Here is a 13,927-nt window from a genome sequence, read left to right on the forward strand (position 1 = left end):
AATAATAGAATATTATAAAGGATTATATAGAATTTTATTATGAAGAATATAAATGTAAATATGTGTCAGAATTTACAGTCCAAAATTATTACAAACACTACCGTTCAAAAGTTTGGGGTCGGTAAGATTTTGTAATGTTTTCGCTGACTCTCTTATGCTTACTAAGGCTGCTTTTATTTGATTAAAAGTCACATGATCTTCTGAAATCATTCTAATGCTGATTTAGTGCATTTCTTAATTATCAATGCTGAGCAGTTGTGCTGCTTAATATGCTCATGGAACGGTGATACAATTTTTCAGGATTCTTTGATGAATATAAAGTTCAAAAGAACAGCATTTATTTGAAATAAAAATTTTTTTGTAACATTATGGGCCCTATCTTACACCTGGCGCAATGCAGCGCCAAACGCGACGCAAGTGTTTTTCCCTAATTTCTGTATGATGTAGTTAATTTTTACTATAATTAATAGTTTAACTGTTAATTTTTACGTTCTGCGCCACGTTGTTTAAATAGCAAAAGTCTTTCCACTATCAAATTCCGCCATGTAAATAGCGAATCTGCCATGGCGCAAACGCAATTGGCATTTAGAGGGAATGGGAGACACTGATTGTTTTAAAACGTTATGCCCAAAACACACCCATTATTCATTAAGAGAATAGGGGCAACCATTTTAGACCATGCGCCGGGCGCACCGACCATTTTTCCCGTCGTTAAACTGGATTCGGACACAATCTAAGTGCACTTGCGCCGTATGCTTTAGACCATGTGCTTAGATTGTTAAAATAGGGCCCTATAAATGTCTTCACTGTCACTTTTGATTAATTTACCGCTTCCTTGATGAATAAAAGTTTTCATTTCTTTCAACAACAAAAAATCTGAACCCAAACGTTTGAATGGTAGTGTATATAAATTGTTTCAGATAATAACACAGCGGAATATACAGTTCTACTCATAAACAGCATGTAAGAAAACTGAAATATGTATCTTTTAAAGACTTGCCCTGTACTGCCCTCTATTGGCCGATTGTAACGCTACAGTAACTTCCACCATCGGTGCATCTCATAATCAACAGAACATTTTTTGTGTGTGTGTTAGCAGAGCAGTAGTTATTTGTGCCATCTGTTTTCTTGCTTACATAACATTTATTTTCTCTTCCTGTCAGGTACGTCTGAAAGGACCCAAGCTTTTGGAACATTCCCTGGCAACTATGTGGCACCAGTTTAAGAGCTTCCACCAATTCTTCCTGGCAGATTTTATTTCACTGACACTACAGGCTCAACCACTAATCAATGCAAAATACATTCTGTCTGTACTGTCACTGTACACTATATGCAAGACTAATGCCAATCTTCACACACAAATATATACCTACAAATTCTTCCTTCACATCATCCACCAAGCATGTGCACTCCTCACCTTATTACTATGGCGCCCATGTTCCCATAGTAGTTACAGATTTTGGACACGGATGGGTTTGTCACAGTATGATCACTCACATGTGTGTATTTGTGATGAATCCACACTGCATTATGCTTTAAAGATCATTACATTTATTTATCCCCCCCACCCCACCCCCGCCCAACACTTTTGCCGTTATCTTAGCTGACCTTCCCGAATTTAATGTCTTTGTAAAGTTTACCCCCATTTTGGTTTCAGATTTGCAATGAACACTACATATCCTGAGGATCTGGATCTAAGACATACTTAAAAAAACATCATTTAAAAAAAAAATCATCACAGTTGTCATTTACTTGCTGGCTTAGCTGACCGCCACATCATATTATAAACACAGCCGCAGTCTTCGCAATCATTATCAAGTGTCTGTAAACGCTTAATGCAATTGCCTCCAAATGTTTAAACTGGTTCACGTTTATTGTGTAACAAACCTAGCATGCAACATTATCTTAAGCTTTAGGACAGGGAAAGTGTTGAGGCAGTGCTGTTTCAAACTATTTTGTATGGATAAGTCTCCTGCTCAGTGAAAAATCAGTGGTGGGTTCCATCCAAACTAGATTAAACATGGTTTCTGACTATATAAACTAGTTGAATCCATAGGCCTATCTTAAACCATATTCAAGTGAACATACATTAATGCAATTAAGGGCCATTCACACCAATGACGATAACTACAAAGGCCCGTTCACACCAAGGACGAAAACTATAAAGATAACGATAAAGATAGTTCTGTCACTTTAAATGCTCAAGCTTGTTACAGCAGGATGGATTCTGATTGGCTGTCAATGTTTATATTGTTTATCAGATGGATAAAATCGTTCTGAGAGCGATTCCAACGATATCATTTCTCTGCTGTTATCATTATAGCTTTGGTGTGAATTCTGCTATTCTTTAATACGGAGAACGATTTTTACAACTATATCGTCGTCATCTTTATGGTTATCGTCCTTGGTGTTAATAGGCTTTAACGATAAAGATAAAGTTTGTTATAAAATTGTTTTAAATATAAAAGCATAGCAGAGTCCACATCACAACAACAACGGTAACGACACAGTGAAATGATATTGTTGGAATTATTTCTTATTTCCAGCTGATGAACGATACAAACTTTGACATCCAATCAGAATCCATCCGGCTTTAAAGAGCTCGAGCTTTTAAAGTGACAGACAACAAAACTGCAGCGCGCATATGGTATAAACAGACCGCTATCTTTGCTGGTTTGGACGCTAATAAAGTTATCATTGCCGTTATATTTATAGTTATCGTTCTTATTGTGAACTGGACTTTTAGCGTTGGTCAAACGAACATCATGATTTGCAGTTATAGTCATTCACAGTGACAAACAAACAAACAAACAAACAAAATCTGTAAAAATATCTAAACAATAGTAAAACAAGAGTAATTACCTGTGTACTACTTGCAAAGCAAATTTGTATTAGGTACAATTTAGAGAATATATCTTGAATTGAGTTTACATAAGGTGACGCTTTTCTTGTTTTGGGCATACATCTTTCTAATTTCTTTTGATTTATGCTTAAAACAAGATCTAAGGAAACTGTTTGTCAATCATAAGCTCTTGTGATTTTACAAATTGAAACCAACGTCTTAAGATGAAGTCAGGTTGTGTGAAAACAAACGTGCAGGTTTTAAGAGCTGGAGGTCTTTTTACTGTGGGTTTATTATAGCTTTAAAAATGGTTGTTGAAGATGCCGGTGTTCATTCTATTCATTTGAATTCCATCATTAACTCTTTTTGTCTTCTGTTTTAATTTTTCTGGGAACTGAAGTAGCTGATTGCATTTTGTTGTACAGATTGTTGAATCGTTATCGCACAGTTATCGAATAATAGGGAAAAAAGATAATATATTTTTATTGACACACAATGTATTGTAGTATGTAAGGTACTCACAGATTTTGATAATGATCAAATAAATAATAATGAAAAAAAAATATTGGTTGCTTGTTACTTTCATTATGAGCCTAATTCGAATCATTGCACTATTTTACACAGTCCAATCTGAATACCTTTCAGTGCCGGGTCTACAGTAAATGGTTCTGCTGTTATTCATAAGCTGTCTTTCATTAGTCAACACACCTACAGAACAAATTAAATAATTAGTCTTGAGAACATGATGACAGATATCTATCTTTCAGCGAAAGGCAATAGTCATTTTCCAAAACACATATGCAGATGAACAACCTTAACTTAATGTGTTTTGAGATTGTACTGATTGATTTAGACTGATTTGATGAGATCTTTATTTCTGAATGAAATATAAAGCATGTTTATGTTACAAAACAGACAAATACTAATACATCCTTTAAAAACTGCTGTTTTTTTTAAATTAATTTTGGTAGATTTGTGACACTGCACTGATGAAAGCTTTATACTCTGCCCTTTTTATGATGCCATAATCAACTAATTCTAGACTTGTGAAAAAATTATATAAATTTATATAAAACATAGGTTTTAGTACCTTAGATTTGTATAAATAATAACATTATAGCAGTTAAATTAAATTAATAAAATATAGTATACATTATATATATATGGCTAAATACACACTCTATCTACTGTAAATAAAATATAATATGCTATACTGTATATATATAGTACCAGTCAAATGTTTGGAAACCATTTTATTTTTAATGTTTTTGAAAGAAGTCTCTTCTGCTCATCAAGACTGCATTTGTTTGATTAAAAATGTAAATTATTATCTAATTAAAATTAATTGATTAATAATATTATATCTATCTATCTATCTATCTATCTATCTATCTATCTATCTATCTATCTATCTATCTATCTATCTATCTATCTATCTATCTATCTATCTATCTATCTATCTATCTATCTATCTATCTATCTATCTATCAATCAAATCTGTCTGTCAATCTATATATCAAACTTTAAGCTTTAAACTAAACTTACTCCAGTCCTTAGTGTTACATGATCCTTCAGAAATCATTTTAATGTGCTGATTTGATACTCAGTTATTATCAATGTTGGAAACATTTGTGCTTCTTAAAATTTGTATTATTTTTTTGCAACCTGTGATACCTTTTTCAGGATATATATATATATATATATTAAAGAAAAATAAATGCAGGCACAAGATACTTCTTTCAAAAATAGTAATTTTTCAGTCAAAAGTTCGGGACAAAACATTATTTTTAATGTTTTTGATAGAAGTCTCTTATGCTTATCAAGCTTACATTTATTTGATCAAAAATACAGAAAGAAATCATTTAAAATAATGACTTTATATTTGAATATACATTAAAATATAATTTATTTCTGTGATGCAAAGCTGAATTTGCATTACTCCAGTCTTCAGTGTCACAAGATCTTTCAAATCATTCTAATATGATGATTTATCATCAACGTTAGTTCTAACCGTTTCTAAACAGTTGTGCTGCTCAGTTTTTTATAGCCTGATATATATATATATATATATATATATATATATATATATATATATATATATATATATATATATATATATATATATATATTCTGCATATAGTAGTATAAGGAGACTTTTAAGTCTTAATTCTAAATGTTTATAAGATATTAAATCATTGTATTTTAAACACAGAATAAAGCACATTGCCCTGTGGTTATCATCAGCAGCAGGTGGCGCACTAGCACGGAGTCTTTTAATAATTGCTTTTAAAATCATATTTCTGTTTCATCCCACCTACTCGACACGCCCCGCCCCGCGTGCCACCCTCGCTTGCCCACCCCCAGCATTTATTTTGACAGCAACACGTGGCATATGAGTGAGGACCGCGCGCATGATGCTCCATCATCTCTACAGCGGAAACATTCTTGGGAAAAGTTTGAAAAAAACCTGGGCGGTGTGGGAATTTGGTCACATGTAGTGCACAGCCTAAAAACTGACGCACTGAAAGTGTCTCAATCAGTTCTAGGGAACTGACAGAGTGAGAACGTGCAAGAAGAGCGGCGATTCTCCGCGCTCACACAGAACGCGTGCGTGGTTTTGACGTCATCCGCACAGGTGTCAAACCCAGCGTCGTGATTACACTCCTCACCGCGCGCCAACTCTTTACAAGGTAAGCGTATTTTTTCCTTAAGTTCTTCAAGTTTATCAGACATTTTCAGTTATTTTGTTGCATTTTTAATTTTTGGAAGTGCTAACTATATTCATACTGTGCATTTGCGTACTTCAGGTGAGAAACATGGCATCAGTTCAGCATCCTTTAGTCTTTCACTGTTAGCCTACTACTACAGCAATGCACCAGTTTTATTGCATCCGGAGTTTTTTTCTTGAAAAGTCTTACTATCCTACGCAGAAATTGTCGAAAACGGAGTGTTTCAGCTTGTTTAAGTGATGTATTGCGTCTAATGTGCCATGTACATTGACACAACAGCTGTAACACTGCAGCTTGATTCAGAGGAGTATGAGCATGTAGTTCTCTATCACTCAAAAGCCTGATTTTCAATGGGATATTTTATGGTTTGTATATATTTTTTTTAAAGCAGATTTTTAAAAACTAGACCAAACTAGGCCTACTGTACATTTAACGAGATTAAACTAGACAAACTTAGTCAATACAAATAGTAAAGGGTTCAAACGTTTCTTTTGTCTTGCACACACACATTATGCTCTCAAAGACCAAAGAGAACAAATGAGACTATGTGGGTTTTAAACAAGTTGATGAAGGTAGAGTTCCTAATGGATTGTGAAAAACCTTGGGACATCCTTACACTTTGAACATGACTAAGGAGTTGAGTTTAGAATATAACCAGGTGTTATTCCATCTAAAGCTTTAAAACGTGTTACGTTATAATGGACTCGAATTTGAAACGATAGAAAAGGGAGACAATATTTTTTTTTTGTCTTGATAAACATTATGAGAATCTGTATGTCAGTGTGCACTGCATTTGCTAAGAACATTTCATTTGTTGTGCCTATGATGCCCAAAAATGTTGTCAGGCTGCTCATTTGGTTTTGAGACATAACTCCTTCAATTGACAGCGATGAGAAACTAGTGTATGTACACAGTTGTTTTTACTATTATGGATTTTCTTGTATTCTGGTTGAGGTTTTACCCCAGGACTGACTGAAATAATTTGGATTCAGTTATGCAGAATAATGTGAAGGGTTACTGCTTAACACTTTAGGCATCAACACTGTCCAAAGGCGCATGGTATAGTCTCAGAAGTGAATATCGATGTCTGGCTTTTCGGAGGTTGTATTAAAAATATCACCAGTGTCTTCCAGCTGCTGTTGTATTGTAGCTATAACCCAGCTCTCTAGGTTTAAAGTGAGCAGAGAGCAGTTTTGAGGCTGGGCACTGAATGTGAATGATGACTGAGCAGTGCTTTTGAATGGATTGGGGAAAAAGCCAGACATGTTTTTGTATTCACATGACCAAACCCATTGGAAGTGCTTTTGTACCTCTTTATTGTCTCTACCTGTGCAATTCTTCTCTGTCATCCCTCGATTTTACCTTCTCCCTCTCTGTTACTCAGCTTTACCCAATGTCCATCACCTCAAAACACACATTCTTGTCATTCATTTGTTTTGTTTAGGTTTCAATTCATTGTAAATCTTTTGGCGTGGCAATTATTGTCACTGCAAACAGTAGTGTACATTTCAGTCTCAGGATTATCGTTAACTACAACTACTAAAACTTTTTTTTTAAAGTAAAAAAAATAGAAATTAGTGAAATTTTACCTTACTACTGTATCTGAAATATCTTATTTCACTATCTGAAATAAGTTTAAGTTGAAGCACTAAAAATAAAACTAAATTAAACCCTAAAGTGCCCCAATTATGCTATTTTAAAGGTTCCTAATTTTGTTTTTGGAAACACTTTACAGTCACTTTACAAGCACACTTTAAGGTTTGTTTGAACGGTACTTATTACTTCACGACAGCTAAAGAAGTATGTTCCATGCAGTATAAATGTAATTCGGACGAGGATTTCTACTTTCTTTATCATGTGACCTATCAGCGTCAGTTGCGTCGCTTCACTGCCATTCATGAATCGTCTCCTGTGGCCTCATGGGATAGTAAAGTGTCCATCGTATGCACACTTCAGAATCTTGCCGGAAATAGTAGATCATCTGGATATTTTTTGCCTTCTCTTTTATGAGTACTGTGAATTCGGATATACTTCTTTTGTCACATACTGTTTTTCGCCTACTATACAGTAGGGAAGTATGCGGTTTCGGATGTAGACTATGTCTCTAAACCCCTCCCTTTCGTGAACCTACTCTGCTCTGATTGGTCAGGCGGTCCAGTTAGTGGTGATTGGTCTACTACTTACAGTGCATATCAGAAACAAAACGCCAATTACCAAACCTGAATTTCTGCTCCAGAGGCTTTCTCAGTGAATGATACACAGTGAAATGAACAGGAACAATGATGTTATTTTTTTTCCGTATCAATTCCAGCGTCAATCTAGGGCTGGACAATAATTCAATATCAATATCGCAATATTTTTTGATGACGGTGATATGATTTTTAAACACATTTTCGATATTTCTATATACATAACAGCATTTGTCACTGACTGACGTTAGGCGCGCACCCGTCAGAAAGAGCTGAACACAATCGGCTACTTTCGTGATGACGTAGACCACAGAAACGCAGCCAGTGCTCAGCAGGAGCAGCGGATCTCCAACGCGGCAAGTTTTAGCTACAAAATGAGCGCCCCTGACCGCAATACAAATGTGACTGAACGAGCTTCCACAAGTGAGGAGAAAGCAGATGAAATAGTTGATAAGAGAGGAAAGACTAATTCAGTGGTATCAATTCAGTGGTGTTTCAGCCAGGGGCGGCGCTAGGGCTGGGCTAAGGGGTCCCGAATGTTTTTAGTAAAGCCCCGAATATTTTGCCACCTTGTCTTTCTCATAGAGCAAAACAATTAATCAGAAAAACAAATGTGAATAAGATTACAGCTGCCATGATTACATAATCATGAAAAGTGCATATTACAGTTTTATTTATATTTTTCCCTTTGCATTAAAGGTACTTACAACGTGCTTTTGCAGCGTTGTGCATTGTAGCCAATCACAGACAGGTCTGTTTAACGCATCGGCCAGAGGTGTTTAAATGAGTCGGTGTGCTGAAGATGTGTTTTGCGCGAGCTCACCGAGTTCTACACTTTTCGCAAACCTGTCATTATTATTGCCAATAAACTTAAGATGCAAATAAGACATTCACTGCAATGTATTTGATATTCTTGATGCTGCTCTGATGCACTCCATTACGCACCGCTCTGTTTTTTGTTAGGATGACTAAAAGTTCAGCGGTCTAGCTCATCAATTTCAAAATGATTAAAGAAGGCGGGGCTTACCGTTCACAGAAGGATGTTAACATGCCTGGTAAAATGTAAGTAGATAAAGATTTAATATTTGACAACTGTTTTACAATAGAAGTGTTCAACTACCGACAGTATCCGGTGACGCAAATTACTCAACTTTTTTTTGTATTCAATTTTGCTTTTTTGAATTGAAAATATGCTATAATTTCCTTGATTCATGTAGAGAGAATCTATGCATTTTAAAAAATAAAAGGTTATTTGCAAATACTTTAAGTTATTTCACTATTACAATAAGCCTTTCTTTTTCTTTATTCCCTTTAATCGCTTTTATAATTAATTCATTAATTTAAATAAAAGTACCCAATTTTAGTTTTTAATATCCACTGACCTTAGAACCGCCCCTGGTTTCAGCTATCTGAGATCTCCAAATATCAGGTTTCAGTGCGCTGCAAAATGTGCCGGAGAGTGGTGCCGACTATCAGCGGGAACACATCAAATCTGTTCCATCATCTGAAGCAGTTCCACCCGATAGAAGCAGCACAAACAAAAGTTTAACCGGCACAAACAAACGAGACTTTTTTGCGTGAATTTGGAGCATGTGGGGATGCTGTGTGACTTCAGAATGACCAATACATATGATTTTAATATCTAAGAAACCGAAACTTCACGCAGTGATTGACAGGGCGGGAGGGGACGTGAGCGGCTCGGATGCATTTTCAATTTGCACTTGAATTTTGCTACATTTATTGCGGGACATATAATGAAAATGCAATCGCAAGTGTCTTAACTGTGCGTGTAAATGCAATTAAGAAAAATAACATTTAAATGATAATTTTGCTATAGTTTTTGCTTGAACATGTTAAACATATCTAATCATATCTGTAATACATTTTAATGAACGTATAAAGCGTTAAAATATGTATTCAATTTACATATTAAAACTAGTGCATGAAATGGCAAATGTAAATTATATAATTGAATTTAAATTTTGCACCAAACATTGCACAAATGTAATGGCAAATGTAAATTTAAAAACAGAAATGCATTGCCATTTTACATATTACATTTCAAATTGTATATTGCTACCCATATGCTTCCATAGTCTTGTAGCAGGTATTGAGAAGAGAATATTATTGTTATGATGGGTTATTTCATTGGTTCATGTAGTTTGTTATGCTGCAGTACCGAAAGACTCCAGCAGGTTTCATAGAGTTGGCAAATTCATTTTTCAGAAGATTGTAGGTACAGACATCTGTTCAGCGTTCTTGGCAGTTTTTCTGAGGCTTTTATATTATTCATATCGATATCGGAATTATAGCGTATCGACCGAAATTAAGAAATATATCGTGATATAAAATTTGGCCATATCGTCCAGCCCTACGTCAATCCTTATCCTTTTGAAATGCATGGAAAGTGGATTCGAAGCGCTGAAAATGGCGTTTTCTTGACATTTCGAAAACATGAACCAAACTCTTCCAGGCCTCAGCTACAACTAGTGTATTAGGGTGGGTCAAAGTAGACGTGCACCAGCAGCCAATGAAGAGCATTGACTGGCATTATGCAAATTTGTTACATTGTTAAGTAGGTATGTAACAGGAACTAAGAATGGAATTTTCGGCAGTTCAGAATCGGTTATTTCTTTTAGTAGACAATAACTTTGTTGTGTACTTTGTTCTTTAAAACTTTTAGACCTTTTATATTCATAAACCACTATATGCTGCATGAAAGTTAATAATCAAAAAACATAATTGGGCACTTTAATAGTAACTAAAAACTAAAAAAAAAAACTAAATAAGAACGGAACATATAAAAATACTAGCTAATTCAAAATATCAATAAAACTAGTGATGCATAAATTCTAAAATAGCTCAGTCAGTAGTGCTAAAATAAAATGAAAAGTAACCATATGAGTAAACTTAAAATAGCAACCGGCATATTTCTAATAAGACTTCATTAGAGGTAATATAAATAATATTTATTATACATTTTAATCTGGTGGTTCAGACCTACAGTAGACTTGGGACTTGGGCTCGATTCCCACCCAGTTACTTTTTCTTTGAGAATGATGCCTTCTTGCTCTCTATGCAGATATACTCAGTGCTAATAGGCTGTGGAAGACATAACATCCACAAACATGTCTTATAATTGCACTCAGCCTCTGCGCTAAAACCCTGTCAACTGTACAATAAATCAGCCGTCTACAGAGACCACCAAGGCAAGTAGAGCAGTACCACTTATGGTTTTGATAGTCAACTGGACCACAAAAAGCATCCCATGCAAAATAAAAATTCCATACAGTTCCATATTCAGATGGTTATTTCATAGTGGGCAGCAAATGGAGTGTTTTCTCTTCAAAAACGGCGGTTTGTGGATGTTTTCAGCATGCAAAATTTCTTGTCTCTCTTTGGTTTAGTGAGAATTTCCACCATGTGTGCAAATAGAAAGGAAATGACACACTCTGATATGATCTGTTATCAGCTGTTGATGATGAAAGAAACCTTTTTCAATTCATAATTGTCTTTTCTTTAATGTGCAGACTCCAAAGTTTCTCACGCAAGGAGGTGCACATACACAAATTTGTCTTTAAGCCTTGTTTTAAAGGGTGAATAATCCAGATTATACAAGGGTGCATTCACACATATGCTTTGAGCAAATGAAGCTCACAAGGAATTTGACAACAGGATATATCACATCACACTCTAGGGATATTTTGTAATAAATCGCAAATAATAAATTCCAAATGTGAAAATATTCCATTTACTTTCCCTTTAATCAAACAGGGTAAATGTTATTTCGATTCTCATTGACTAAACATCATCTTACTGTATGAATTTGCAAGTCGCAATTGCATCATACTTGAATATTCGAAGATGAGAAACTTCTTTGCATGAGCTTGCATTTCCTCTTAACTGTGAAGTACGAGTGACTGCATCTTTATTGAGGGTGCACTGTTATTACCATAGATATGGGCAAACCATCTCCGTACAAGGGGGAAAAAAGATGCACTTGAAGATCACACTGACTCTGCATGATAGAGAGTAGTTGTGTTTCTCATTTCTAGTACTTTCAGTTGTCTGTGTGCACAATGTGGTATCTTGTTCCTGGTTGTCTGTGTCACTTACCACATTTCCTGTGTGCTATGTGTCTGTTTTGTAGCAGTTAAAAGGCTGTCTATGTTCTTATTTAAAGTCCGTGAACATGATAATATGGTAGTCGTAATGACGGCGTGTCTGTCTGCACCACCACAGATTCTCTCTTCAGGGAAAAATCTACCCTGTGTTTTCTGTGCTGTAATTGAACTTGTACTCTATTCCAGCCATACTTTACCAAAAACTTGGTCTGCTCTTACCACTTCCTCTGCAAAAAGAGTCACGACAGTTTAACCACTGCCTATCATTGCTATTGAGACCATTGAGATGATCTGAATTCATTACTGTGTCTGCATAAATCATTGCAATCCCTTCCTTATGACAGTGTCTGGACAGCTTAAAGGAGAAACCTGCACACTGGATCCGGATTGAGGTTTGATCTACTGTATATTGTGGTGAGCTCAGTAGTCAGTTTTAACTTCTAACCCTTAGTATTCAACTTGAAATGTAACATAATGTGAATTGAGCTTATTTAGTACAATTACAGTTTTAGTCATATGGAATATTTTAATGTTGTAACGAGAAGTGAAATTTGACTCTAGTGGTATAATATTTAGGCTACTTGTTGGTATATATCGGTTTTGATATAAACTACTGAAACTTTGCTGTCGTGACAGTCTTCCATTACGCTATGTCTTGTAAAGCAAAGGACCACCATTGTAGCCTATTAACTAATTTTCTTTTCTTTTTTTTAAGCTTTTTGTGACTTTGTGGCCTGTGGGGAAGAATGTATCATACTTGTCAGAACGTAGAGCTTGTGAATACCTCCTGCTCCTGAGTCATCATCATAATATCTTTCTTGTTTCGTTTCTATGACAGCCAAACATAACAGCCGAGGAGTGAATCCTTTAAGCAACCAAAAATCAAAAACTCACTGTAATTAGCTGATACTGGAATGTGGAATTGTAGTGATTCATTAGGTGAAATTTTCAAATACCAACACACAGTCCATTATTCAGACTGAGGTCTTGTCGTCTATTGTTCGTCCCCACCCAACGCCCTTTGCGTTCTTTTCTTGTCCACGTTGTTGTGCGGTTGTTTGATGTTCCTACATCATTAAGATGGAAGGTAGCACAGTTGACTCACTGACATGTGATAAGAATGTGAGGAATGTTTTATTTTGGCTTGTTTTTAACCAGAATGGGGAGGTGTTGTTGCTGTGGCATTAGTGCTCTGCTGTACTACCTGGGTGTGTGTTGGGCAGGTGTGACTGTTAAGCTCACTCATGGGAGTGGATCATGTGAGAAAGGCACAGTATGTTCAGTAGGTTTGGTGTGTGCTGCAAGACTAGAATCACTGTATGGATTTCGCTGCTCTACTGCTCATTCTTTGAATCTTTTTAATTGTAATACTAAATATGTCCTACGTCTGTAGAGTAATTTCAAACTCCGAACACACCCTGGCCACATTGTTTAAAGGTGCTAGCAATGCAAGGTCATGGACTTGAATGCAGTGTACAGTCTGTTGCTTTGGATGAAAGCATCTGCCGAATGTTTAAATGCATTTAGTTGACACTCTTTGCAAGTGAGACTTTGAAAAGTCCCATTAGTCTGGTGATGGGAAGGGAGTGTGTAGTTTCACACTATTTCACAATTCTTGATACCAGTTTCACATCAATAGCAGGAGCCAATAGTATTAAGTTAAATATTACTAAATAATGGCTTGTACTTGTAACATAATTCTCAAATAAACACTGCTGTTTTCATGTTTTTCATCTTCATGTACACGTAAACAGTCATTAATAAATAGAACAGGAAAAATTAAAGCTATAGAACAAATCCTCTTTTAACAGAAAAAATATAGCAATATTAAATCAACATTTAGAAACTGAAAAATTTAATCAAATGCAAAATAAAACTACTTATTGACAGTCTTCATTCCCCGTTGCATGACTGTCAAATGTAATACTAAACGTTGTTGAAGTTGGAGTGAGAAGCAGGTCTGTAATTAAAATAATTTGTAACGTAATTTTTCTTAATTATTAATGCTGAACTTTGTTCATGTTCAATTGTTGGGACTTATTA

At 35.4% G+C, this 13,927-nt stretch overlaps 2 protein-coding genes across 6 annotated transcripts in view; both read left to right on the forward strand.

Annotated features, from left to right (window-relative positions):
- sorbs3 (sorbin and SH3 domain containing 3) overlaps positions 1-3,295 on the forward strand; it is a 66,593-nt gene extending 63,298 nt beyond the window's left edge. For 3 of the 4 annotated variants that reach the window (XM_077223484.1, XM_077223483.1, XM_077223485.1), the window contains exon 21: positions 1,164-3,295. In XM_077223484.1, coding sequence (XP_077079599.1) covers positions 1,164-1,225 — 62 coding nt within the window. In that variant the 3' untranslated portion in view covers positions 1,226-3,295. The remainder of the gene's footprint in view (positions 1-1,163) is intronic. The other variant, XM_077223486.1, reaches the window with a different exon arrangement.
- Positions 3,296-5,197: 1,902 nt separating this feature from the next.
- The window catches only part of pdlim2 (PDZ and LIM domain 2 (mystique)), a 70,102-nt gene continuing 61,372 nt past the window's right edge, over positions 5,198-13,927 (forward strand). Inside the window, exon 1 of one of the 2 annotated variants that reach the window (XM_077223494.1) lies at positions 5,198-5,532. The gene's annotated coding sequence lies outside the window, so the exon portion shown is untranslated. Of the gene's footprint in view, positions 5,533-11,900; positions 12,299-13,927 lie in introns of those variants that run through there. The other variant, XM_077223496.1, reaches the window with a different exon arrangement.

Source organism: Siphateles boraxobius, unplaced genomic scaffold (genome assembly GCF_051911475.1).
Source record: "Siphateles boraxobius isolate OS27281-9 unplaced genomic scaffold, OSU_SipBor_1 9, whole genome shotgun sequence".
NCBI lineage: Eukaryota > Metazoa > Chordata > Actinopteri > Cypriniformes > Leuciscidae > Siphateles > Siphateles boraxobius.